The 27,651-nt window shown below is 39.7% G+C and overlaps 1 protein-coding gene across 3 annotated transcripts in view; it reads left to right on the top strand.

Moving 5' to 3' along the window:
- MFSD14B (major facilitator superfamily domain containing 14B) overlaps window positions 1-26,277 on the top strand; it is a 79,040-nt gene extending 52,763 nt beyond the window's left edge. For 2 of the 3 annotated variants that reach the window (XM_047831132.1, XM_047831131.1), the window contains 9 exons: window positions 2,090-2,217; window positions 3,777-3,891; window positions 9,203-9,421; window positions 10,987-11,100; window positions 13,683-13,754; window positions 15,104-15,216; window positions 16,750-16,847; window positions 18,837-18,979; window positions 19,667-21,412. In XM_047831132.1, the coding sequence (XP_047687088.1) occupies window positions 2,090-2,217; window positions 3,777-3,891; window positions 9,203-9,421; window positions 10,987-11,100; window positions 13,683-13,754; window positions 15,104-15,216; window positions 16,750-16,847; window positions 18,837-18,979; window positions 19,667-19,918 (1,254 nt within the window). In that variant the 3' untranslated portion in view covers window positions 19,919-21,412. Of the gene's footprint in view, window positions 1-2,089; window positions 2,218-3,776; window positions 3,892-9,202; window positions 9,422-10,986; window positions 11,101-13,682; window positions 13,755-15,103; window positions 15,217-16,749; window positions 16,848-18,836; window positions 18,980-19,666; window positions 21,413-26,264 lie in introns of those variants that run through there. The other variant, XR_007146480.1, reaches the window with a different exon arrangement.
- The last annotated feature ends 1,374 nt before the right edge of the window (window positions 26,278-27,651 follow it).

Here is a 27,651-nt window from a genome sequence, read left to right as displayed (position 1 = left end):
TTTTGTGATAGTAGTGGATTTTCACTGCCTTGTCCTCTTAAGTTTCTTTACATGCAGGCTCTAGGCTCTGAGCCATCAGCACAGAGCCCAACGCGGGGCTGAAACACACAAGCCATAAGTTCATGACCTGACTGATGGATGCTTAACCAACTGGGCCACCTAGGCATTCCCCCCCCTTTTTTTTAATGTTTGTTTATTTTTGAGAGAGAGCACGCCAATGGGCAGAGGGGCAGAAAGAGAGAGGGAAAGAGAGAATCCCAAGCAGGCTCCACACTGTCCGCCCAGAGCCTGATGCAGGGCTTGAATTCCTGAGCCGAGATCAAGAGTCAGATGCTTAACCATCTGAGCCCCCCAAGGGCCTCTTGTTGACCAGTTCTATACTACCCACATATGCAGGTACTTGATATTTTTAGAGAATTTTGAAGATTTTCTTTTCTAAAATTCATGAAACTGGCAGTCACAAGTCCTGAATTTAAGCCCCACTTTCTGCAGTTGCTTGGCTCTTAAAGGAACACCATTTAATTCTTGATGTTTACTGTCTTGACACAAGGACAGGCTAAATGGAAATCCATTGTGACTTAGAAGTTGAATTACAAGATTTGATCATGGGCTTGGATTAATATGTTATTTCAGAGGAGCTAAAAAGCTTTTCTCCTCACCCTGCCTGCCTTCCGTTGAGTCTTCCTCTCACCGACCCCTTTATTTCAGTGCACGTGTCTCCCAGCCAGTGGGTTCTAGGTTTACCTAGGGCTGATAGATTGGAATCCTGTTCCTTTTCTTGCCAGCAGTGTGACTTTGGTTTCCTCTTAAAGTTTAATTCAAATCTTTGAAAGCCCTTATTATGAGGCCTTGTGATAAGCACCAAGGGTACAGAGATGTGAAGAAACCGTCCTGAAAGAGAAGAAAGATAAATAACAAGTGTTAAAATTGCAGTGGAAGAGCTAGAAACGTACCAGGCAGGAGGAATTTGTTTTGCACTCCACAAAAACCAGTGTGATAAATTCTGCTTGAGGAGCTAAGAGAAGTTAAGAGGAGGAGGTGCTTCTCCCCACGGTGTTGTAAAGAACGACTGGCAGTTTACCCAGCCCAACTGTGGGAAGTGTATGCAGGCACATTAAGGGCCCACAGGCACAAAGGAGGACGGTATGCTGGGAAAACTAGGAGGTGCTTCATACAGCCAAAGCATAGGATGTGTGTTAGGAGCCAGATCTTGGAGTGTCCTGTTTGTATGCTGTGCTGAGCGATTTCCAGTACACAAAAGCAGACAATAAAATGAACACCTATGAACTCACCCAGTGTCACTACTTACCAACATTTTCCTACTCTTGTCTCATCTGTTTTCTCCCCACCCAATTTTCTATAAAAGCAAAGTGCAGGTGTTCATTTCACCCCTGCATACCTGCTGACTTCTAAACTGTGCACAGTGGGAACCGCTGCAGGGTTTTAAAGAAGGGATCAGAGCAAGGTTTGCAGCTCATCAACGGGAGCACATATTGTCTGGAGGACCAGGGTCAGGGACCAGGTAGCAAGTGAGAAAATGTCTTCATTGGAGCAGTTGATTTAGAGCTACACATATTTATTAAAATGAGTTAAGTTTTGGTCTCTTCCCATATGCTTGGTGTAAAAATATGTAAAATAGGTGTACATATTTCATATCCCCTCTTCTCCAGTTTCTCCTAAAAAACAAACTCTTCCCCCTTTTTTCCTTTTCTAAAGCATGTTTAGAAATTTGTTAGAATGGTTTTTGTTTTTTTAAGTTCATTTTATTTCTGAGAGTGTGAGCAAGGGAGGAGCAGAGAGAGAGGGAGACAGGATCTGAAGCAGGTGCCGTGCTGACAGCAGAGAGCCTGATGTGGGGCTTGAACCCACAAACCATGAGATCATGACCTGAGCCAAAGTCAGACACTTAACTGACTGAGCCACCCAGGCGCCCCTAGAATGTTTTTAAATGATAATTTGCATTTAATGCTTCAAACTACTCTGTTTGGGGGCAAAAAAAAAATAAATTGGAGCATTTAGAAAATAAGAATTACAAGTAATTAGGGGATCACATTGTACATTTGACCTTTGTTTCTGTTTTCCTCTCCAGGGCCTGCTGTCTTTTCTGAGTGCCCCCCTCATAGGCGCTCTGTCTGATGTGTGGGGGAGGAAACCCTTTCTCCTGGGCACCGTCTTCTTCACCTGCTTCCCAATTCCACTGATGAGGATCAGCCCGTGGTGAGTGGCTTGACCTTCCACCATCATGACTATCTGTTTGGGGTCACATGTGAATAGTACATCTGCAGAGCATTTCTTAACTGTTTCAAAGCAGTTGGTACCTGTGTTTTTATTTAATCTCTTTGATAATACTGAAAGCCAGTTTGGGCTTTAAGACATTTAAAGATGTTGCCATGAGGTTAATTAAAGGATTGGGTCCTGGGAGGGGGTGTACCATCTCTGTACTCAACCCTTGTGACTGCAAATGTGTTTTTGTCAACTCACTGCTCTAGGGCACTGTATGAACACAGTTTATATCAATAGACAGGAGTCACTTTTGAGTACATTGTAGTTATTAGACCAATAGCCTATTCTCACTCATAATAGGAATTTGAATTTGATCTCATTTTTCATGATAGAGAGTATTAACATGTAACCAAGTCTCTTCAGTTACCAAAGATGGGTTGGAATTTGTACCTGAGCTGTACCTTAGTTGTTTTTCTTGGTTCCAGAGGATGGTATTTGGCCAAAATGCTGAGATGTTCTTCATAAGGTGTAAAGAACATACCTTAGAATGGAAGGGGTTGTTGTTGTTTTAATGCAGTATTTATTGGCTTGGGTAAATGTCATTTGATTATCTCATAATTGTTTGCCAATATTTGTTACATTGTAAATATGTTGGGTACCCATGGTGGATCATTTTATTTTCTACCAGATGATGAATCTTATAAAATACTTTTTGATATTGAGTCTTTATGTCCAAGAACAAGTCATGCTTTTCTGATAAATGAGGGCTTTTTTTTTAATGTCCTCTCAATACCTTAAAATATTTTTCTTTAGATCTTTAAATGATTTTGCCTCTTCCAGTTTTCATGCTGTTGCTTTTGCTACTTACATTGACTAATGAAGAATGTTAAATAAAAGTGATAATTGTGGACCTAACATTTTCATGTATATAAAGGAAATGTTACAGTGTTTCATCATTTAAGTATTAAGGTAGCTTTTGTGTTGAAAAATATTATCTATCACTATGATGAATTATATTAATGTATTTTCTAATCTTGGAATATCCTTTGCCCTAGGATAAATCCTACTTTTTGTTCTGTGAGATTTTCTTTGTTGGTATCTTAACAATATTTATTTAAAAGCATCTGTGCATATGATTGAACTTTTTAGTGTTAAATACATTAATACTTTTGTTATGATTTCTGCCTTTGTGTAGCTCTCTCAAAGTCATATGCTGTATGTGTCTTTTTCTTAGCTAAAGCTAGGAAATTTTAAGTTTTTATTTCTCTTCTGTTGGCTACCTTTAAGATTATATCTTTACTTAATCCCCTTATTCTTTCATTTTTCACCTGCATGTACTGACATCCTTTGAGCAGTTACAAAATTGGTATGTTTCTACTTCTTCCCCATCCTGATTATCAGTTTATTAGTAGTCTATTATATCTTTAAATATACATATACATATATTTGGTTTTATTTGTTTATAATCTTTACATAATATCATTAGCTCTGGTTATGAAAGTGTATGCACACTGCCACCTCTCTTCCAGGTAATTAAAATAATCTTTTTATAGGTGGTATTTTGCGATGATTTCTGTGTCTGGAGTCTTCTCGGTCACATTCTCTGTGATATTTGCTTATGTAGCTGATGTCACTCAGGAACATGAGCGAAGTACTGCTTATGGATGGGTAAGATTATAGTTTATGTATTGTAACCAGAGAAGTATTTATAATTAAATTGTGTTAAAGTATTAAAGTGTTAAGTATTTAAAAAAAATTGTAAATACTGACTTACATAAAATCTACAGCAATTAAAAAAGATTTATGAAGTTTAAAAATTTTTTTAATGTTTTTATTTATTTTTGAGACAGAGAGACAGATCATGAGTGGGGGAAGGGCAGAGAGGGAGGGAGACACAGAATCCAAAGCAGGCTCCAGGCTCTAAGCTGTCAGCACAGAGCCTGACGCGGGGCTCGAACTCATGGACTGTGAGATCATGACCTGAGCTGAAGTCAGATGCTTAACCGAATGAGCCACCCAGGCGCCCCTAGGAAATTGATGAAGTTTAAAGTAGCCAGATGGAAATTGCTAATAATGTATAATAATGTATAGGGTTGGAAGTTTGTCAGGAATGTGAGTTGTTGACTGCAAAATATTTTAAAAAGTTGATTTGTTTCTTGTTGGCTTATGTCTTGAGGAACCATAAACAGTGAACTGGTGCTGAGATAAGTCCCCATGCACCTAATTCACAGTTAGGGAGATGTTGTGCTTCAACCATGTTAATCCACTGTTACTATATTTATTGCTGCTTGCATGTCTCAGGCACTTACTTGGGATATGGTACTGTGTAATTGTGGAGTGCTTAATGAAAGTTACAGGAGATCTCTTCTTGGTAAGTGTTAGATAATTTCTGATTTTCCGAAATGTGATGATGGCATTGCAGTTTCGTAGGGAAGAAAGACTTGTAGAAGATGGAGGCTAAAGCCCTTTAGCTCAGTGTCTTGGCTACTCATGTGGCTCAGAGGAAAAGATGTCATGTGAGCATGTGTGGGCGTGTGTCCAATGTGTGAACTTGCTGAGGCATGTGTGTGTTGTTGCAGGGGGATAATTACCCCTTTTTCTAGGTTCTTTGGCCTAATGATTAAACTGACACAGATTAATAGGAGGGAAACACTTAATTTTGGACAGAGCTCCAAAGACACGAGAGACTTGGACGCAGTTGAGACTTATATGCCATCCTGAGCTAAGGAAAAGAGGGTAGGGGTCTTGGGCTCTGGAGGGGAGGAAGACAGTTCACAGGAAGATGGGAAGAACAAATGTTTGGTAAGTAAATGTGTGCCATGCCATGCAGATAAGTCTTTCTGATATAAAAAGTTATTTCTGGCATAGCTCTCTTCCTGATATAGGCCCCTGTCTGAATTCTTTCAGGCATTAAAAGAAAGGCAAAAAAGCTTTCCCTGAGCCTGCTGGGTCTTAATTGCCTACAGTTCAAAACAGTCCACATGCAAAGTGGTGTAGTTGGGGTGGTGCATTCTCCACTTGTTCTCTCAAGTTCCCTGTGTTGGAAATGTTTACATTGAGAAAAGGTGGATAAAAGAGGAGTGATCCAGCTGTTGAACACGTTGGAGGAGGACTGAATGCCGGAAACCCACATTATCTCTCCCCTTTCCCCAGTCTTGCTCTTCCTTTCAAATCTCACTTCCTGGAGGCGCCTGCATGGGTCAGTCAGTTGAGTGACCAACTTTGGCTCAGGTCATGATCTCTCAGTTTGTGAGTTTAAGCCCTAACAGCGCTGTGCCCACTTCAGATACTCTGTCCCCGCCCCCCTCCCCGCCCCTACCCTACTTGCACTCTCTTACGTTTTACTTTTTGCATATTTTAAGAAGCTAAACCTCACTAATACCTATTTCAGTGTACCATTTAGGGAGGAAAAATTATAGGTGGAGAACAGTAGAGGAATTGGTGGTGGGATAGAATCCTGGGCACTGAGGGCCCTAACTGAATTGGGCTGTGTTAGAAGGACAGGTGGACCTACCTCTCTGTGTCTGAGAGCATCCACCCTGTTTTGCCATCTGAGTCCACTGGGAGGCTTTCAGCTCTTCAGATACATAGACTCATAAGTCTTAAGCTTGTTTCCTAAACTCTGTTTTGAAAGCTTAAAGATTGTCATTAAAATTTCTGCCTTTGTTAGGGGTGCCTGGGTAGCTCAGCTGGTTGAATGTATGGCTCCTGATTTCATCTCAGGTCTTGATCTCACAGTTCATGGGATCAAGCCCCATGTTGGGCTCTGTGCTGAGAGTGTAGGCCTGCTTGGGATTCTCTCTTTCCCTCTCTCTCTGCTCCTCCTCTGCATTCTCTCTCTTTCTCTCCCCTCTCCCCGCCCCCCCCCCCAAAATAAGTAAACAAAAAAAAGATTTCTGCCTTTGCTAATTTCAGGTTTTCTCTATGGCAGTTTACAAATATTTAAATTGTAGAAATACCAGAAAATAGAGCACCTCTTTCTCAGAGCAGTGTAGGGGGCAGCACATGGATGAGAAAGATGAATTTAAAAGTTCAACATAGAGGCACGTGGGTGGCTCAGTGCCCTTGATTTCCAGGGCTTGATTTTGGCCTCCAGCTCTTGATTTTGGCTCAGGTCATGATCTGGGCTCAGGTCATGATCTCACAGTTGTGAGATTAAGCCCTGTGTTGGGCTCTGCACTGGGCCTGGAGACTCTCTCTCTCTGCCCCCTGCCTGCTCGTGAGTACTCTCTCTCTCTCCAAAAAAAAGTTTACCATGATTTAGAATGCACCATTTTATTAATGAGCATTAATTTCATTATATCCGAAGTAGCTACTGAGTCCTTTCCAAAGTATTTTGAGGGGAGCTTAGTAGAATGCCATCATTTAAATCGTTGTTCGAGAATAATAATAATTTAAGTCCATTGTTCGCAATGACCAAATCTTGAGTTATTGAACAATGCTTATTTTAGAAAATGTCCATTTGGGACGCCTGGGTGGCTCAGTTGATTTAAGCATCCAACTCTTGATTTTGGCTCAGGTCATGATCTATCTCATGGTTCATGAGTTCATGCCCCTTTTCGGGTGTGCACTGACAGCACAGGATTGCTTGGGATTCTGCCTCCCTCTCTCTCTGCCTCTACTCTGCTCACTCACTCTCTCTCAAAATAAACTTGAAAAGAAAATGTCCATGTGGCTAGAAGACGGTTATGATGGTAGATAAATGTCATTTTGACAAATAAATAAATTCTTGTTTTCTTCTTTAAACTCAAGTTATCGTTAGATTCTTTAGACTTGGAATGCTATGGAATTATAAAAAGCAGTTTCAGCTGAAATTTAGCAGATGTAAATCTGACTCTCTATTTTAGTGGGAAAGATTAATTTTAGAGATTGGAAAATGACTTCTAGTTCTTGCTCATCATATGAACTTAAGACAGCTATTTAACCTTTCTATTGCTGTTTATTTATTTGTACATTGAGTAGAGTGTCTTCTTGGTTTAGGTACAAAAATGCGGTAGAGGATTAAGATAATGAAAAAGTTACGAATAAATGACTTTACTGACCCATTTTGTGCAGATAAGAGGTTGTTAGCCCCTGAGAACCCCACAGCAGTGCTGCCATAGCCATTTGCATGTCATTGTAGTTTATAATGTAGTTATGTGTTTGCCTTGATCTTCTCAAATAATATGGAAAAACCTGAAGGGCAGGAGCTCTGTCTTCTTAGTCACCTGGTACATAGCAGGTAATTAAATAAACACTGAACCAAGATTCCTGTTCCCCAAATTGGAATTCTGTGCACCTCCTTTTTTCCCCCAGAAAGTTTTTATTGGACTTGCTTTTATAGTGTCTTTAGTGTAATATTAATTTCAGATATATTGTATTTTTACATTTATTTGGAAGGGTGTTGGGTGAAAGAAAAATGTCTTTGGCTAACCAGGAGTCATAATTTTAATAATAGATAATGATTTCAGTGGTTTCTATTAAAATCTAGTAGAAATTTAAATAACCAATTTATATTTTTGGCACTCAATCTGGTTATAATTTGGAGACTGCCCATTTAAGCTTCTGCACATGCAGATTACATTCCAAAGTAAAGGAAGCTGTGTGCAGAGATTCCACATGGATTCAGGTTGCAAGTGTGACAGTTGGCTTTGTGGTCTCTGGTATTGGATGCAGGTTGGGAGTAACCCAAATCAACAGCCCAGGGATCTCTAGTTAAAAAGCTTTGATGGGGGCGCCTGGGTGGTGCAGTCGGTTAAGCGTCCGACTTCAGCCAGGTCACGATCTCGCGGCCCGTGAGTTCGAGCCCCGCATCGGGCTCTGGGCTGATGGCTCAGAGCCTGGAGCCTGTTTCTGATTCTGTGTCTCCCTCTCTCTCTGCCCCTCCCCCGTTCATGCTCTCTCTCTCTCTCTCTCTCTGTCCCAAAAATAAATAAACGTTGAAAAAAAATTTTTTTTTAATAAAAAAAATAAATAAATAAAAAATAAATAAAAAGCTTTGATGTTCTTACAGCTTTTTCTCTAAGAATATCAGGGTTTTTTTCCTTCTCTGTGGTAATGAAATGGTCCCCAAATAATAAAATGGTCAGTGTTTTTATTTATTTTATTTTATTTTTTTAATGTTTATTTTTGAGAGAGAGAGATCAAGACAGAGAGACAGAACACGAGTGGGGGAGGAGCAGAGAGAGGGAGACACAGAATCCGAAACAGGCTCCGGGCTCCGAGCTGTCAGCACAGAGCCTGACGCGGGGCTTGAACTCACAAACCTTGAGATCATGACTTGAGCCGAAGCCAGACGGTCAACCGACTGAGCCATCCAGGCACTCCAAACAGTCAGTGTTTTTAGAATATGAAGTCAACACAGTCCCAGAGTAATTTGTAAGTTTTGTGATCAGCCCTGTAGAAATTTTTGTCATGCTTTTCTCCCCAAATCCCTATTGCCCAATTAAAGAAGACTAAAGTGTATGTTGGTGGGTTTTTTTAATTTTACTTTTTATTTACTTTGAGAGAGAGCAAGCGTGCGTGAGCAAGGAAGGGGCGGAGAGAGAGGGAGAGAATCCCAGGCAGGCTCTACACTGTCAGCATGGAGTCCAACCTCACAAGCAGTGAAATCATGACCTGAGCCAAAATCAAGAGTCTGAGCCACCCAGGCGCACCCTAAAGTGTGTGTGTTTATTTATGGGGAAGGTTTTCTCAATTTTTGTTTCTAATACCATTAATTTTTATTCTTGTAGCTTTCTAGGATATCTTGTTAGTTCATAGTTTATGAACAAGTACTTAAAATGAAATGACTCTTCCATTGTCAAAATGTATGTACAACACATCCCTTTTGTTTTGTTTAAAGCCGGGGAAGGACAGTCATGGTCCGTCCCTTTGGGACTCCACATGAGAACCAGAATTAGGTGTGCACCTGCAGCAGATGGGACTAAGTGAGAGTGTGCCTTCTGTGTGTGTTTGTGGTAGTGGCCAGGACCGTGGATGAGAGTGTGCTTTTCCACAGGTGTCAGCCACCTTTGCAGCAAGTCTGGTGAGCAGCCCGGCCATTGGAGCATACCTTTCAGCCAGTTACGGAGACAGCCTTGTTGTGCTGGTGGCCACAGTGGTGGCTGTTCTGGACATCTGCTTCATCTTACTGGCTGTTCCAGAATCTTTGCCAGAGAAAATGAGGCCGCTTTCCTGGGGAGCTAAGATTTCTTGGAAACAAGCAGACCCTTTTGCGGTAATAAAAACATGAAAATATTGAATATTTCTGCAGCTTCGTGCATCCCATCAGTTGTTGATCCCTTTCTTTCTCCAGGAAAAATAGAAAAAAAAAAAATGCATATAAGGGACTGTAGTTGTCTACAGGATTATAGATTATAATCCTATAATATAATCAAGGATTATATAGAGTTTATGTTTAAGTCACGCATGTGGTATCATGAGGGAAGAGAGAAGAAAAAATGTTCAGTTAATGCCTGATGAGGGTTTGGGAAGGAAGTTTTTTGTTTGTTTTTTTTTTATTGCATGGTTGTTTTCACTTTTTTTTTTTTTTTTTTTTTTAAACAAAATGAAGGTGGCCATTTGAAGTGGTTGTGTCCATTCACTTAAATTCAGAAAAGGTGAATGGATTTGGCCTGACTGTAGTAGCTATTTTCTCAGTTGTTAATGTACAAGGCTCTGGACTTGTATTTTGTGGACTGAATGGGTTCTTTACTTTTAAAAAGCTTTTACCATTTTTAATTTTTTTGAAAGGATCCCATTAACAACTAGAAAAAGTACTGAGACGAAGAATCTTACCTCTCCCCTTCTCCCTCCCTTGTCTGACATAACATTGTTCTTGAAGAAAAATATATGTGGAAAAAAATACCCAGAGATTTGATTGCTGATTTTAATCACTCTGTACTTGTGAGGAAATAATGTGTATAAGAAAAATAACTCATGAGAAATTCTTTTCTAAAAAGCCCCCATGACCTAGAGCCCCCGGTCATTTTGTGTGCGCCCTAATGTCAGACATGGAGAAAGCGGTGCTTAGAGAAGGAAACCAGGTAGGGACCTGGGAGCCAGTCAGGCCTCCTACTTTCTTGTCATGTGGTGATCAGGTTACACACGGAAATTCATCTGTGAAGCACGACTACTACCGTGTATTCTTTCCAGGCTAGTGTGGGAGTTTTGGTGAGTATATAAGTTAACTCATCTAGTGTCTGGTGTGCAGCAAGGTCTCCATAGACAGAAGCACTTTATCGTCCTCAGCTCACCTTTTGGTCTTCTCAACAATTCTGTGTAAAAAAGGAAGATTCAAAAAGTAAGAAGATTGAAAAAGCTGTTACTGGTCAGAGAATCTTGTCACTGACCCCATGACTAGAACATACTTATTTGGCTTCCAGTGTTACAGGCCAATTGAATATTAACATTTTAAAGGATATAGTAAATTTACATATAATAAAAACCCTGAAGTATTTATAAAGGGGTTATATTATGAATGAAAGAGAGAGACGAGATTTTCTTAAAAGGTTCTGGAGCAGTATTTTTTCAGGATCTATTCACAGGGTGTGTGAACTGGTATGGTTAAAGATGAGCAAGTGTTTGTTTTTTGTTTTGTTTTTTAAGCTGTAAAACTGTAAACATAAAATTATGAAATTAGGACTTACAGCCATAGAGTTAATATTTACTTGTTTTTCTAATCTGTTCAACTTTTATAATTCACCCTAATAGATCAAAACAATGAAACCAGTATCCCAGAATATCAGTGATTCAGTCAGTGTCTCCTACTTTTTATGTGTTTCTCTTTCTGCTTATTCCTAGTCACTGAAGAAAGTTGGAAAAGATTCTACTGTCTTACTAATTTGCATCACCGTGTTTCTTTCATACCTTCCTGAAGCTGGACAGTATTCAAGTTTTTTTCTCTATCTCAGACAGGTGGGTAATGGGTGCCTAGTAGCTTTAGAACATGAAGAAATCAAAGATTAGGATTTGTCTAAAGGTATTTTGAGGAAAACCGTATAGCGGAAAAAATGTGTGGACCTGCTTCTAGCTATAGTTTAAGTGTAGGTGCTGACGTATAATTAGCAATCAGGGGAACCTTTAATACAATGATATTTTCAAATACTATAAAATGTTGACTGTGAGAAAAATTTCCTTGAGAGTTAGCATAAACAGAATGTATCATTTAAGTTTCACAGAGAGAGGTCAAGTTGATTTGATGTGAACCGACCTGGGACATCTTCAGAAGGCCATAGCTCAACACTGCTGTGGACTTGAAGGGGCTTGCAAACAGTCATCTAAATAATCTCTCCCTTAACCTTTTTTCTCTTTAAAAATGTATACTTTACCTTGTTCCCCCCAAAAAGGCGGTTAGCTTAAGGCAATTTAAAACCAAGTTCCCTTTCCAACTGTTGTTGTTTCTCTGGGATTGCGGAGACGCATGTTGCCTTCCATTGCAATCCTGCCCCAGTTTACTGATTTCACTGGAAGTCCTTCTATGGCTTATTCCATATGGCAGAGCCGGTCTCCTCCTAAGATAAATTCCTCTCTGTCGAGAGATATTTTTAACTGAAACTTGTTAAACTTGCCATTCTTTTAGTTTTCCTGAGAGTATGAGACTAATATTTTATATGGTGGTATATAAGTAAAACTGTTTCTGTAAACAGTTCTATTTCAGTTTTATTCATTTTTTGTGAGCAGATGCTGGAGATTTAGAGGGAAGACCAATGAGGTAACATATTTAATGTAGAAAATCGTATGTGCTTTTGTAATTAAATTAAAGGTACATTCAGTGTAGGAAAAATGGGAAAACTTAAGGAAGTGAAAAATCATCTTCCTTCAGAATAAGGAACTGTGGATATTTTCTTTTCTACCCTTTTTTCCCACACATATGCTTATGTCACTACCACCAACACTTAACGGTAAATCAGAATCATTTTACGTTATTTTGTATTTGTGCTCACTTTTAAGAGCAGTTCACACACACACACACACACACACACGTTCAAACTGCATTTGGTGTTTGTACATCTGATAAGGAATTTATATCCAGTATAAGTTTTTAACTCAAAAATGAAAAGACCACCCAACTGAAAAAAATTCAAAAAAGACTGAATTGATACTTGCCCAAGGAAGATACACAAATGACCAATAAGCACATGAGAAGATACTGAACATTAGCCATCAAGGAAATGCAAATCAAAATGAGATACCACTTCATACCTGCTAAGATGGCTGTAACCAAAAGACAAGGGTGTGAAGAAATGGAAACTGACATGACTGGTGGGAATGTGAAATGGGATAGGCAGTTTCTCAAGGTGTTCAGCATAGGGTTCCCAGCAAATCTATTCCTACAACACACATCTACATAGAAACTTTTACAGAAATTTTTGATAATAGCCAAAAAGTAGAAACAACCCAGATGTTCATCAGCTCATGAAATGAATCAACAAATGTGGCAAATCCGTACAACGGGATGTTAACATTTGGCAAGAAAAAGCAGTGAAGCGCTAAGTCTTCAGTGGGGATGAACTGTGGAACATCATGCCAAGTGAAAGAAACTGCAACCATAGATTGTTTGATTGCATTTATGTGAGGTGCTCAGAATAAATAGACCCAGAGACAGAAGTATTATCACTAGCTGGATGGAGGGATGGGCCAGGGCAGTGGGACTCCTAATGTGGTACCATGTTTCTTTGAGGAGTGAGGACATCATCTGCGGTTGTGTTGGTGGTTGCCCAACTCTGTGAATGTGCTAAACTCATTACATATCTAATGGGTGAATTATAGGATATTTCAACTTTATCTCAATAAAGCTGTTTTAAGTATAGATATGTTTATGTTTACAAATATAGGCTGAGAAATAGTCCGTAAATCTATTTTCAGGTTCCAATTTTTTTTTAATTGCATTTGATTGGCAAGTGATAGGCTGTTGTTTGTCAGCAGCCCTGATTTGGGAACCTGAGATTCTAGCTCTTTTATCAGCTAGTTGTGTGACTGGAAGCAAGACAATCATTTATTAAATGAATGGAATGTATAATAGTTTTTAAGTCCTTTTCCCGATTTTTATAGGGTTTCAATAGAGGGCAAAAATATTTAACTTTTTTAAAACTTGATATTTAAAACTTAAAGTGGCCTTTCAGAGCTTCAGTTGAGGTTAAGAGGCTTAGAAATCCTTGCCAGCTCACTTTGGCTGCTCCTGGAATCACCATGGAAGCTTTTTAAACATGCCTGTGGCTGGGCCCAGAGAGTCTGATTTAATTGGTCTCCAGTGGGTTACAGCATTTCATTGCTCCCCCCTTCGCTGTTGCCCTGATGATTTCAGTGTACAGCCAAAGTTGAGAGCCGCCAACTTTGGTAATGAGCAAATTCTCTGCTGGCAGCACCAAAGTCAAACCATTTTCCTCATATTCTCTCTAGTGTTTGGTGATATTATGTTTGTCTCTTAGTGGGTTGGAGATGGGGATTATTTTTATAGTATCTCTCTATTACAAAAGTGTTTTCTTTCATTTCCACAGGTCATAGGTTTTGGATCTGTTAAGATTGCGGCATTCATAGCTATGGTAGGAATTCTGTCTATTGTGGCTCAGGTAAGTGACATTTTACCCGTTTTTGTTTTCTTTTCTTTTTTTACATTTTAATTCTGAAATAACTAGATTTACAGGAAACTGCAAAGAAATGTTCGTTGAGATCCCCTGCACAATAAGTCTGTACCTCCTCCTCCCCATCCATGGTAACATCTTGTATATCTATGGTACAGTATCAGACCCAGTAAACAGACATGGATAGTCTACAGAACCATTCTACTTTTAATAGAATGTTGAGGTTGTGATTTAGGAAGTTAAGACAACTTTTCAGTACTTGTTAGGATACTTGTTACTCTACTGGGTCAATTCAGCAGATAAAAATTTGCTTTATAACCACTAACAACAGTCTAACTCCAGATACTGCAAAATAATCAGGAGAATGTTTCAGTATTTTAATGTTGAAAATTTAGCGGAAGTGGAAAACAGAAATGAAAATCAGTAACTGTTGCAAACCCTGCTATAATCCCCAGGACTGAAGAGATGTGGTAAATCAGTGCATTAGAATATATATAATGAGTAAAGAGCATTAAACATTCCCTATGTATTATAAATGTAGGACCACAAAAGGCAAGTCATGTGACCTTTAACTCACTGACATGCCTGGGTGAATTCAGATACCACATGGAACTGCCTAGAAGCCAATTCCTTAAGATGGCTTCATGCTGCTTTATATAGTAGAGTGCCAAGCAGAGCCCTCTTCTGGGAGAAGTCTCTCAGGGGGAAACCAGAAGACTATGGAACTGTTTTGCCTGCACATTAGAATTGACAGGGCTCAAAGGAAGGCATCAAGGCAAAAGCCTTTTATTTCTCCTTACTGAACTGTATCAGTGAATGTAAATTATGTTGAGCTTTCAAGTTGCTTGTGGTTTTGGTTTGTTTTTATAGTTACTGGTTAGCTGATTACCCAGACTCCTCTTTTATTCTCTTTACAGACTATCTGAGCTACTTTTGTGGGGTTTTGTTTTGTTTTGTTTTTTAGCAGCAGAGTATAGATTTGTTAAAATCCAATTTATATCAATCCAACTTTGTGACACTGTTAACCTCCAGCAAAATCCCACATATTCTGTAAATGTTCAGCAGGGGGTTGCTGTTCACTGGTGGTTAAGAGTCTGAGCCATGTCCTTCTCAATCATGATAATTAAACAGCTTTGATTACCTTTTGGGTAATGCTAGCAAAGCATTAGATGAACAGGCTTTGTGGGAGGAGGCTGAAGGCCCTGAGCCCCACAGGTCTCAGACCAGGCTATGTGCCAGTAGAGGTCCCTGGCCGTCATTAATGGGCTTCCCTCACAGAGCCTGCATCAAATCTATGTGGCCACATGGTTTCTCAAGATTATCTCCTTTGTTTATAGACAGTCTTTCTTACCATCTTGATGAGATCATTGGGGAATAAGAATACCGTCCTCCTTGGCTTGGGCTTCCAGATGTTCCAGTTAGCCTGGTATGGTTTTGGATCTCAGGCCTGGTAAGCCTCTCCTTTGGATTCTCATAAACTAACAGACAAAAGCACCCTTGACAGGAACTTGAGTTGGTGAGTGTGAGGTGAAGGAAGCAAGGGTTACTTGGGAGTTTGGTATATTCAACATTTCAAAATCTGTCTTTAGATCTAATTTAGGGAATGATGGATCTGGATAATCTAAGATTGTTTGTTCAGATTACCTTTACCTCAGCGGTGAAGTTTTTATTTAATCCAATGTGTGTGTCTCCTCTTCCAACCCGTCCAATTAGGTCTACTTTTTATACACACTTGTCAATTTTTAGTGATATCACACAGTCCAGAGCAACACAAGAAGACAAGAAAAAATGGTTGTGACAGGGTTCACTGCCGTAATTAGCTGAATGACTTTGGGTAGTGATGTAACCTTTGTAAGAAAGTATCTGAATTAGATGAACACTAGGATCCCCTCCAAAATCATGTGTGCCCTAAGGCAGTTATTACTGCTAGCATATTAGAATCCCACAAACAGGAAGGTCAAAATAAGCCCTGAAGAACAAAAAGAAATATGTGCCTGGTCACCAAATACCCAAGTTTCTAGCTCCATTTTATTTATTTATTTATTTTTAAAATTTTTTTTTTCAACGTTTATTTATTTTTGGGACAGAGAGAGACAGAGCATGAACGGGGGAGGGGCAGAGAGAGAGGGAGACACAGAATCGGAAACAGGCTCCAGGCTCTGAGCCATCAGCCCAGAGCCCGACGCGGGGCTCGAACTCCCGGACCGCGAGATCGTGACCTGGCTAAAGTCGGACGCTTAACCGACTGCGCCACCCAGGCGCCCCCTAGCTCCATTTTAAATACTAGAATTGATCCTCATTTTTCGCATGTAAATGGATGACATAACTTAGAGGAACTAGAAATGTGGTCATTGGTTCAGTGGTTGATTCTTCTTCTTTAAGATTTCAGTCTTGTGAACTTTGGTTCAGTAGCTGATTCAGTCCGACTCGTGCTATGTTTAAAGGATTTTGTTGAACTGCAGGGTTTTTTTTTCTTTTCAATAAGGATGTGCAAGTTCAGCCCCAAGGAAGTCTGGCCAGGCAGATTTTCGGCCATTAGGGCTGCGTGTTGCTCACACTCCTACTAAATACTGACATGCACTTACGTTCCTTTCATGGTGATCCTGAACATCAGGTCTCTGTTGTTTCCACTGGTGGCACATGACACTTCCTTGTGGGGTGGCAAACTGAGCAATTTAAGGGCAGTGTAAAGGTGAGAAGTACAGAGAGAAAAGTGGAAAATCAGTGAAGAAGATGTGTTTATAGAAACAAGAAATCCTTGAAACTTCACTAAGCTTATTACATCTAAAGTTGGTACTGGGAAAACAAGCAGGAAGTACAGATTTCCAAAGAGGTAAAATAAAATAAACATTTTTGAAGAGGGAAAAATAAATACAACAGGAGAAAACAGAAAGCACTTTGTGATCTTGCCAGATTGTACTCTGAACAGCAAGCTGCTTGGGGCTGGCCTGCCGCCTGACTGCAGCCTGTCTTGTCATTGCAGGATGATGTGGGCAGCAGGGACCGTGGCCGCCATGTCCAGCATCACATTTCCTGCAGTCAGTGCCCTTGTCTCTCGGAACGCAGAGTCAGATCAGCAAGGTGAGGTCACTGTCCCCTCGCTGTTTTCCTCTTTCAGCTAAGATAAACCTGGAGTAGGGGAGGCTCATGGAGCACATGACAGCCATGTGGTCCTTTCTCAGCAACCATGCCTGTCTGTTTTACTTCCTGCGTTGATCTTACAGTCTTTAAATCTGGACTAAGCAGTTAGAAATAGAACTGTTCATTTTCTCTTTTCAGTTTTGACTCCTTTTTTGTGTTACTGTAAGAATTACCTAGACTATATAATCCTTTTAACAGATGTATGTCAAATAATGAATGATGAACTGGTTAGCAAAGCAGTGAGCTCTTTATTTAATCACTGTAATCACTTAAATTTCTTTAGTTTGGAATCAAAGGCCATTAGCTTAATTTAGGAAGTGATTCTTTGAGAGGATAAAAGATAAATATGTGTAGTTAAATGCACAGTGAGAAACAAAATGAAGACAACCATGTGGAGAATAGCACTCTGCATCTAGACTCTTTTTTATTTATTGAGAGAGAGTGCACACAAGTGTGAGCAGGGGAGGGGCAGAGAGAGAATCCCAAGCAGACTCCACACTGTCAGCACAGAGCCCAACGCAAGGCTCAAACCCACAAACCATGAGATTATGACCTGAGCTGAAGTCAAGAGTTGGATGCTTAACCGACTGAGCCATCTAGGCACCCCTGCATCTAGACTCTTACTTCATCCTTCTTGTGCTTCTGGCTTCTCTCTCAGGCAGTTCCTTTTCTTCTCTCTTAATGGCTTACTATATAGTCAGAAAATAGTGAATTTTAGAAAGAAAAATTTTTTAATGTGTTAGAGCCTTTTAAAAAGTTTTAATAAAAAACTAGGCTGGAAAATATTGTTTATTCATTGCACCTAGTTTTCCACATCAGAAATTAACCATCTTATTCACCAGTTTTAAGGTGTCACTTGAGGGGCACCTGGGTGGCTCAGTTGGTTAAGCGTCTGACTTTGGCTCAGGTCGTAATCTCACAGTTTGCAAGTTTGAACCCTGTGTCAGGCTCTGTGCTAACAGCTCGGAGCCTGGAGCCCACTGCGGATTCCGTGTGTCTCTCTCTGCCCCTTCCTCGCTCACACTCTGTGTCTTGTTTCTTTCTCAAAAATTAAACATTAAAAACAAAAATTTAAAGTGTCACTTGAACACCACAAATGCTGTGTGTCACAGTGACTATGGGAGTTCACTGGTCCATGTGTCCTTGGGAGGAATTGTTTCTGAAGATGTGAGCTGCCTGTGGGGATGGGCACTGCCCTGAAGTGTGACAGGCACCATCTGGTCTTTCATGACGTGGATTTTCTTTGGCTCCTGTTATGCTCATACGTTTTAGTACAGATGTTTCTCTAAATGTCAGCATACAACATTATTAGAACACATTGTATTAAGTTGAACCTAATGTTTTGAACATTTTTAACTTATGGAAACATCCATTTCATATGCTTCAGGCTAATATTTTATCTGTCATGTTAGAAGCCAGAGATACCTAGAAGCTGGTCCTTCTGGGATTTTTCAGTACAGGTCACCATGAGGAACATGGGAGTACACGGCATTGGGGCTGCTGTGGACTTACACCAGGGCTCTGGGAGACAAAGGGGAGATTCTTAAAGCACCATTAGATGAGTAGAGAAGGAAAATTTCATTCCATAGAAAAGTGGAAATTACCTGTAAATGAGGAATATAAAAGTTTTTCATTTTATTATTCCCCATTTATAGGAAGGATCTAGCTGTTATTGGAGGGCTGGGGGGGGGGGGGGGGGGAGGGGGTTCAGCCCCAAAAGAGATTTCACAAACATCTCTGTCATTTCTCCTTATAGATCTTAGGGCAGAGAGTAAGACCATATTAAAAGGACACAGTAAAACCAAGAAAACATTTGTGCACCAAATGAAACTACAGTAGGCTAAAAGTCCCTTATCTACTTTATGTAAGTCCCTAATTTTGAGATGCTTTTCTGAGAAGACTGGCTCCCTTCTCTTTGTTCTGATACAGGAGTTGCCCAGGGGATCATAACTGGAATAAGAGGACTGTGTAATGGCCTGGGGCCAGCACTGTATGGCTTCATATTCTACATGTTCCATGTGGAACTGACTGAGTTGGAACCGGAACTGAATTCTGATAATACTGCCTTGCAGGTAAACTGGTGATAAGTCTAGTTGTATAACAACCTCTGTGTCCGATTCCAGCAAATTCTGAACTTAAATTTGGAGAACGTTCTTGTTTATAGAATGTTACTATTGTATTTGGTAGTAGTAAGTGCTGTGTTCCGTGCATTCCTGGGATTAGGGAAGGATCATTTCAGTGATTTAATATATTCTTCAAAAGCTCTGTCTTAATCTTGTTCAGAGTCCGTTTTTACCTACTCAAGCACTCTGGTCAGAATGCCTTCCTTCCGTGAAGCCCAGCCAGGCCAAATAAAAAGTGAGATGACCTAAATCCCTGCTAGAAACTGAGTAGAGTGCTTTTCCTATTTATTTGATATTTCTTCAGTCCTTCCTTCAAACCAGTGTTCAGTATTATTTTCTGTATGGAACTGCTCTTCATGTTCATGAACAGAGTGCTGACCTAAGGTTATAGGGTAGGACTGGAGATCCACAACTGCCATGTAAGCAGTTGAGAAGCGGTGCAAAGAGCAGTGACTGGTTGCCCTCTGTCATATTCCGGACACCAAGCTCTGTTAGATTTTGCCTTGATACTTAATGCAACATTTGCTTATGAAAAAAGGATTTACTTTTTGATGGTTTTGGGGAGTCACCTAGGACTAATTTTGGATTGAAGACTAACCTAATTCTTTGTCTCCATTTGTTTCCCTTGCCCATCAGGGAGCTGTCATCCCCGGCCCGCCGTTTTTATTTGGGGCATGTATAGTTCTTATGTCTTTCCTGGTTGCCTTATTCATCCCTGAATATAGTAAAGGCAGTGGAATTCAAAAACACAGCAACAGCATCAGCGGCAGCCTGACCAACATGCCAGAGCGGGGCAGTGATGAGGACATTGAGCCACTGCTGCAAGACAGCAGCATCTGGGAGCTCTCTTCTTTCGAGGAGTCTGGGAATCAGTGCACCGAGCTGTAAACTGGGCAGAAAGGAGGATTCTGCAGATGCCGTCTCTAAGAGCCATGGGGAGCCACACCACATAGGAGATTTCATGGTGCTGGAGGGAAGATACTAGCGGCATCCTTCAGGGCCAGGTTTGAGAAGTGACTCCCTCCACCCTTCTGCCTCCTTCCTCCTCCTGGTTCTTTTCTTCTTTTTGTTTGTACATTAGAACAAGATTTGAAGTACTTTCCTGCAAAGAGTATTGCAGCTCTCAAAGTCATCTGGAGTCCACCCTTCAAAACTTAAATAGAAAGATTTCGTATCTGTGGTAGGAAGGCTGGCTTTCCTTGAGTAATTCTGGAGTGATAGTCTTTCCATCTCCCTTTCCGTGGAAGGTACAGGGTGGTGTGGACAAGAGTTGAGGTGAAAAGTCCCTTCTTCTTTTCTTCCTTCCTGTTTCTCTGATCCTTGCCCGCTTAGCCCACAGGTGTTCGTGAGTGGCCACTCCAAGAGTCACTCAGTTTCAGGGATCTCTTGCCTTTGTTCAAAGGTGAAACAAAAACCCAAGTCTTACTCTCCTTTTCCTTCTACTTCCTATTCTTGGCTAGAATGAAATTGAGCATGTAAACCTCTGGACATTCTTAATACTGATCAGTGATAACCTTTACTAGATAAAGGAAAATTTTCTTAAAAATTTAAATTATGAAGAACTGGCAACTCAGATTGCTAGTGTTTGGGTCAGATCCAAGGTGATTTTACAGAAGAAAAATACACATCAAGTAGTCTGGTGGCAACACAGAAATTGAAGGAAGCTTCAAAGAAAGTTTTTGACAATATAAATATTACTAAGTGAGGATGAGAATTAGTGACTGGATACCGGTAGAGTTTATATCCAAGTTCAGACCATAGAACGTATTATTACCATCTGCTCCTTGCTGCATCTTCTGTGTTTGTCTTCTGAGTTTTTCTCATTCATCACACTCCTGCCTTAACTGCTCTGTAGTGTGCATTTGTTTCCAGTCAGTATTTCCATCTGTTTATCTGACTTTTGAATCTCATGGGAATATGCACATTAAATTTTTTTCTAAAACATGGTGGTTTAGGAAGCTCAGTTTCAGAAATAAGTGTCTTGCTAATTTTTCGAGATGTTTTATGGACAGAAAAATTTACAGATTTATATGTATTTTGCTGCACCAGTAAATGGACCATTAACTAGGGCCCACCCACCTTTAACAGAGCACTCCTCTGAAAGTTTTATAGGTATGAAATATATGTAGATATTTGTAAGGAGTTTTAAATTTTTTTTTGATGGGGTGCTGTGTAAATCTTGTATTTATAAATGTAATGAAGGTGTTGACAGAAAAATATATATACATTTTTTATAAGGATTGTGTACTGACTGAATACATTTAAAAGAAAATATATTTTGAAACCTGTTCTGCTATGAACAGATAACATATCTTTTTACTATGCTGTTGGTTTTTAAGTTAAGCTTCCTAATGCATAATAAATTTGCAATGGATACTTTTATGTCTTTGGTGTTTCTTTAAAGCAAATAGTACCATCAATCTTCAGGTTCTCTTTTCGGTGGCTATCAACTAAATTGCTAGTCCTTAAGCTAATGCAAAAGATAGGTTTATTTTCAAAAAAAGTGATTTGTAACAGACTCCCTTCAAAAACAAACCAGAACTTTTTTTTTATTAAAAAAATAACCCAGGGACACAAACGTATTTGTATGCCTGTTTTATTAGCATTATTCACAATGGCCAAACAGTGGAAGCAGCCTGCACGTCCAGTGTTGGATGCATGGATGAAAGTACTGTGGCACACACATACCATGAAATACTCAGCCTAAGATAGGAAGTTCTGACACACGCCACAACATGGATGAATACTCAAGACCTGCTAAGTGAAGTAAGCCAGGCACAAAAGGACTATTATCCACTTCTGTGAAGTAGCTAGTCAAATTCAGACAGAAAGTGCAATGGGGGTTGCCAGAATTAGAGGAAAGGGCAAGCAGGAGCTTCTTGGTTAATGGGTAGAGTTTCAGTTTTGCAGGATGAGAAAAGTTCTGGAGATGTTGCATAAAAGTGAATGTACTCAATGCCTCGGAACTATTTAAAATGGCTAAAATGGTAAATTCTATGTACCACAATTCTGCCACATTTTTAAATGCCCCCATGACATTTTTACCACTGCTTATCAAAATTGTAGTTTCTTACCCAGCATAACAAATGTCAAAATTGAGATAAAATTCACCATTTTAACCATTCCAAAGTGTGCAGTACAGTGGTTTTTAACTTATTCACATGGTTGTACAGCTGTTAGCACTGTCTCTAGAACGTTTCCATCTTCCCAGTAAAGAAACACCATATCCCTTACCAATCACTACCAGTTCTCCTTATCCCCATTACCTGGCAACTGGTAATCTGCTTTCTCTTTATAGAGATTTGCCTACTTTGGACATTTACTATAAACACAGTCCTACAATATGTGACATTTTGTGTCCAGTTCTTTCCATACAGCATGTTTCCAAGGTTCATCCATGTGTCAGATTTTATTCCTTTTTAAAGGCTGAAATACATTCCATCATATGAACATACCACATTCCCTTTATTCATTTATCAGTCAAATGTAAATGGACATTTGGGTTTCCACTTTTAGGTTATTATGAATAATGCTGCTATGAACAATCTTATCCAGGTTTTAGGTAAACATGCTTTCAATTCTTCTTTGGAATATACCTGGGATTGGAATTGCTGGTTTATATGGCAACTGTTTATTTGAGGAACCACCACCGTCTTTTTCACAGCAGCTGCACATGTTACGTTCCCATCAGTAATGTAGAAGGTGCGAATTTCTCCATATCCTTGTCTAGCACTTGTTTTCTGTTTTGTCATCATTTATAGATAATTATGGTTGGTTTAAAATGGTACTTCAATGTGGTTTTCACTTGCAGTTTTCCTAATGACTGATGATATTGAGTCTCTTTTCATGAGTTGTTTGCCATTTGTGTATTTTCTCTGGAGAAATGTCTAAGTTCATGGCCTTTTGAACTGGGATGTTCTGTTGTTGAGTTGTAAGAGTTCTTTACATATTCTGGATACTAGGTTCTTATCAGGTAAATGACTGGCAAATGTTTTCTCCCATTCTGTGGGTTGTCTTCCCTTAATGGTGTACTTTGAAAAGTTTTAATTTTGATGACATCCAGCCTCTCTGTGTTTTCTTTTGTTGCTTATTATGTTTGGTGTCCCATCAAAGAATTCGTTACCAAATACAAGGTTATGAAAAATTACCCTTATTTTCTAAGAGTTTTAGTCTTTGACCCATTTTGAGTTAATTTTTATATGTTATATGAGATATTTCAATCTCATTCTTTCTCATGTGAATATTCAGTGATCTAAGTACCACTTGTTTGAAGAGATTCTTTCCCCACTGAAAGGTGTTAGCACACATGTCAAAAATTTGATGGACAATGATGTGCGGGGTCTACTTCTGGAATTTTTATTTTTTCAAGAAAATAGCATTTTGTTATTGTTTTTGGTTTCTTTGTTTTATTTAAATCCAAATTAGTTAACATATAGTGTAATGATTTCAGGAATAGAATTTAGTAATTCATCACTTATATATAACACCCAGTGATCATCACAACTGTACTCTTTAATGCCCCTCGCCCATTTAGCCCATCCTCCCATCCAACACCCCACCAGCAACCCGCAGTTTGTTCTCTGTGTTTACGAGAATAACCCTCAGTTTGTTCTGTGCTTGTTCTCTTATGGTTTGTCTCCCTTTCTGTTTTTATTTTATTTTTGCTTCCCTTGTGTTCATCTGTTTTGTAACTTAAATTACACATGAGTGAAGTCATCTGATATTTGTCTTTCTCTAATTTTGCTTAGCATAATACCCTCTAGTTCCATCCATGTTGTTGCAAACAGCAAGATTCCATTCTTTTTGATTGCCAAGTAAGGTTCCATTAGATATATACCACATTTTCTTTATCCATTCATCTGTCAATGGACATTTGGGCTCTTTTCATACTTTGGCTATTGTCGATAGTGCTGCTGTAAACATTGGGGTGCATGTGCCCCTTTGGATCAGCACTCCTGTATCCTCTGGATGAATTCCTAGTAGTGCCTTGCTGGGTCATAGGGTAGTTCTATTTTTAATTTTTTGAAGAACCGCCTTCTAGAGTGGCTGCACCAGTTTGCATTCCCACCAGCAGTGCAAAAGGGTTCCTCTTTCTCTGCATCCTCACCATCATCTGTTGTTGTCTGAGTTGTTAATTTTAGCCATTCTGACTGGTGTGAGGTGGTATCTTAGTGTGGTTTTGATTTGTATTTCCCTGATGATGAGCAGTGTTGAGCGTCTTTTCGTGTGTCTTTTGGCCATCTGGTGTCTTCTTCGGAAAAGTGTCTATTCATGTCTTCTGCCCATTTTTTTCACTGAATTATTTGTTTTTTGTGTGTTAAGTTTGATAAGTTCTTTATAGATTTTGGATACTGACCTTTTATCCAATATGTCATTTGCAGATATCTTCCTCCATGCTGTCAGTTGCCTTTTAGTTTGCTGATTGTTTCCTTTGCTGTTGCAGAAGCTTTTTATCTTGATGAGGCCCCAATAGTTTATTTTTGCTTTTGTTTCCCTTGCCTCTGGAGATGTGTTGAGTAAGAAATTGTTGTAGCTGAGGTCAAAGAGGTTGCTGTCTGTTTTCTCCTCTAGGATTTTGATGGTTTCCTGTCTTACATTTAGGTCTTTCATCCATTTTGAGTTTATGTTTGTGTATGGTGTAAGAAAGTGGTCCAGTTTCATTGTTCTGCATGTTGCTGTCCAGTTCTCCGAGCACCGTTTGCTAAAGAAACTTTTTTCCATTGGATACACTCTTCTCTGCTTTGCCAAAGATTTGTTGGCCATACATTTGTGGGTCCATTCCTGGGTTCTCTATTCTATTCCATTGATCTATGTGTCTTTTTGTGCCAGTACATATTTCTGGACTTCTAATTCTATCCCATTGGTCTCTATGCCTGTTCTTATACAAGTACCACACGGTTTTGATAGCTAGGTTTACAACAGTAAGTTCTGAAATAAAAAAGTGTAAATCCTCCATCTTTATTATTTAAAGTTGACTATTCAGTGACTCCTGCGATTTCATACAAAATTTAAAATGAGCTTTTCCACTTCTGTGGGGGGAAAAAAGGCAGCTGGTATTTTGATAGGGATTGCATTGAACCTGTAGATCACCTTGGGTAGTATTGCCATCTTAGCAATATTTAAGTCTTTCTACCCATATGACCAAGGGATGTTTTTGTTTAATTTTATGTTTAGATCGTTCACTGCCAGTGTATAGAAATACAACTAATTTTTGTGTGTTGATTGTGTATCCCACAACTTTGTTGAATTTATTAGTGCTAAGAGTTCTTTTTTTGTGGATTCGTTAGGGTTTTTTGTATATTAGATCATGTCATCTCCAGAGATCTGTTTCTTCCTTTCCAGTTTAGATGTCTTTTAGCTTTTTGCCTAATTTTCTGGCTAGAATTTTTAGTGTTGAAGAGCAGTGTCAGAAGCAGGCATACTTCCTAAGTATGATATTAGTTGGAGGTTTTTCATAGATTCCCTTTGTCGTGTTGTGGGAAGTTCCCCTCTATTCCTAGTTTGCTGGGTGTCTTGTTTTCTTTTTTTAATTATGAAAGGATATTCTGTCAAATACTTTTTCTGCATCAAGATGACTGTTTTATTCTTCATTCTCTTAATGTGATGGATCACACTGGTTGATCTTCATATGTTGATCCACCCTTGCATTAATTACTGAGCTAGATCCCACTTGGTCATGGTGCATAATCAGTTTAATATGCTATGGGATGCAGTGCACTAATTATTTTTGATGTTTTTAGGATTTCTGTATCTATTGTCTTAAGGGATATTAGTCTTTTGTAGTGATATATGTGGTAATTCTGGCCATGTAGAATGAGTTGGGAAAAGTTCCCTCTTCTGTTTTCTCAGAGGGTTTAAGAAAGATTGGTGTTGATAGTTCTTTAAACATTTTGGTAGAATGCCACTCTATTAGGGTGTCCCACACCAGTTATTCAAACAATTTAATGGAAAGAATTATTAAATCGGCAACTAAAAGAGTGAGCAGAGAACTCTAAGGCAGTTGTTTTCAAACTTCTGCATGCATTAGGGTCAGCTGGAGGGCTTGTGAAGCAGAGAGCCCTTGTCACACCATGAGAGTTAACTTAGTAGACCCATGTGGTGCTTGAGAATATCTGCGCTTCTAACAAGTTCCCAGGAGAAAATGACTGCTGATCATGGGACCACAGTTTAACAACTACTGTTCCAAAGGATCATGAGGGTGACAACTGCAGTTTCCCTGGGCTGAGAAGGGAAGAATACACATCTGAATTATTAAACTAGAGTCTTAGGAAAGGGGGTCCCCACGTGATTGGGTTTCAGACATCTGAAGAGGGGCTGCCAGGTGGTGGAATTTCTAGCCTTGGAAGTAAGTTCTGTGGGATGATGGCTGGGGGCTGACACAGTGTACCTGGTTCTGCCAGCAAACTGGGTTTGGCTGTCACTCTCAGAAAGAACTGCACTGCCAGCATGCAGAAGCATCACCAGAATGAAGAAGTGAGAAGACAGGAAGGAGTCAGTCACGCCTCTTCTTCAGTTTGCAGTGTCCCTCCAGCATCCTTTTTGGCAGGGCAGAACTAAGAGACAGTGAGCTTCTGGTCCTTGCCACAAACTCCCCTGTGACACAGATCTGCGTTTCTAAAGTATCTGGATCTTCCACAGTCCTGCCATTTTTTGGGTAGCTATAGTTTTCTCCTAACTTTTCTACTGGGCATGAAGTACAGTTGAACAATGTGGGGGGGGCAAGGGTGCCCAACACCTGTGCAGTTAAAGCTACACATAACTTGACTCACCAAAAACTGAACTACTAATAGGCGCTTCTTGACATGGACATATATTTTGTATGTTACATGTATCTTATACTGCATTGTTACAAAAAAGTAAGCTAGAGGAAAGAAAATGTTAAGAAAATCTTGAGAACACACATTTACAGTATTGTTTCATAAGAAGTCCATGTAGAGTGGACCCGTGCAATTCAAATCCTTTTTGTTCAAGGGCCAGAGAATCTCCTGAGTTCCAGGCAGAGCCCTCCTTTTGCCCACTGATGTCAGTGACCCATTTGCCTGAGGCGGCCAAGGACAGCTGCTTCCTCCAGTGCAGTGGAACCATAGCTGTGTCACCTTGTGGCAGTGTTACCCACATCCCTCCCATTAGCAGCTCTCAGAATTGCACAGATGGGTTAGTTAGTAGATGTGATGGTAGGAATCCCTCCACTTCCTTGGGCCCAAAACCCCTGTATTCTGGCTCTTGAGAGCACCAAATACTGTCTCTCGCGACTGCCCTGTCAGAACTCCATCCTTTAAGGTTTGGGTTTTTATTATTATTACTCTTCTGATTAAAATTGTACACAATCATATATTTTTGTACAAAATAAAGTTTGCAAGCTTACAGAATTCAAAGCAATGAGATAATGGTTAGATTAAGATACATATCATGAACATCAAGTTGTACACCTTAAACACAATTTTTATGTCAACGACAATAAAAAGTCTCATGGACGGGGGAAGCCAGGAAGATGGTGGAGTCAGAGGACCCAAAGTTCACCTTGTCCCAGGGATACAGCTAGATAACATATCAGCATAAATACCCCAGAAAATGATCTGAAGATTGGCAGAGCAAACACCACAGCTAAAGGTAGAGAAGAC

The sequence above is a fragment of the Prionailurus viverrinus genome, chromosome D4 (genome assembly GCF_022837055.1).
Source record: "Prionailurus viverrinus isolate Anna chromosome D4, UM_Priviv_1.0, whole genome shotgun sequence".
NCBI classification, from domain to species: Eukaryota; Metazoa; Chordata; class Mammalia; order Carnivora; family Felidae; genus Prionailurus; species Prionailurus viverrinus.
Note: the sequence above shows the minus strand (reverse complement) of the source record. Positions and strands in the feature narration are given on the sequence as shown.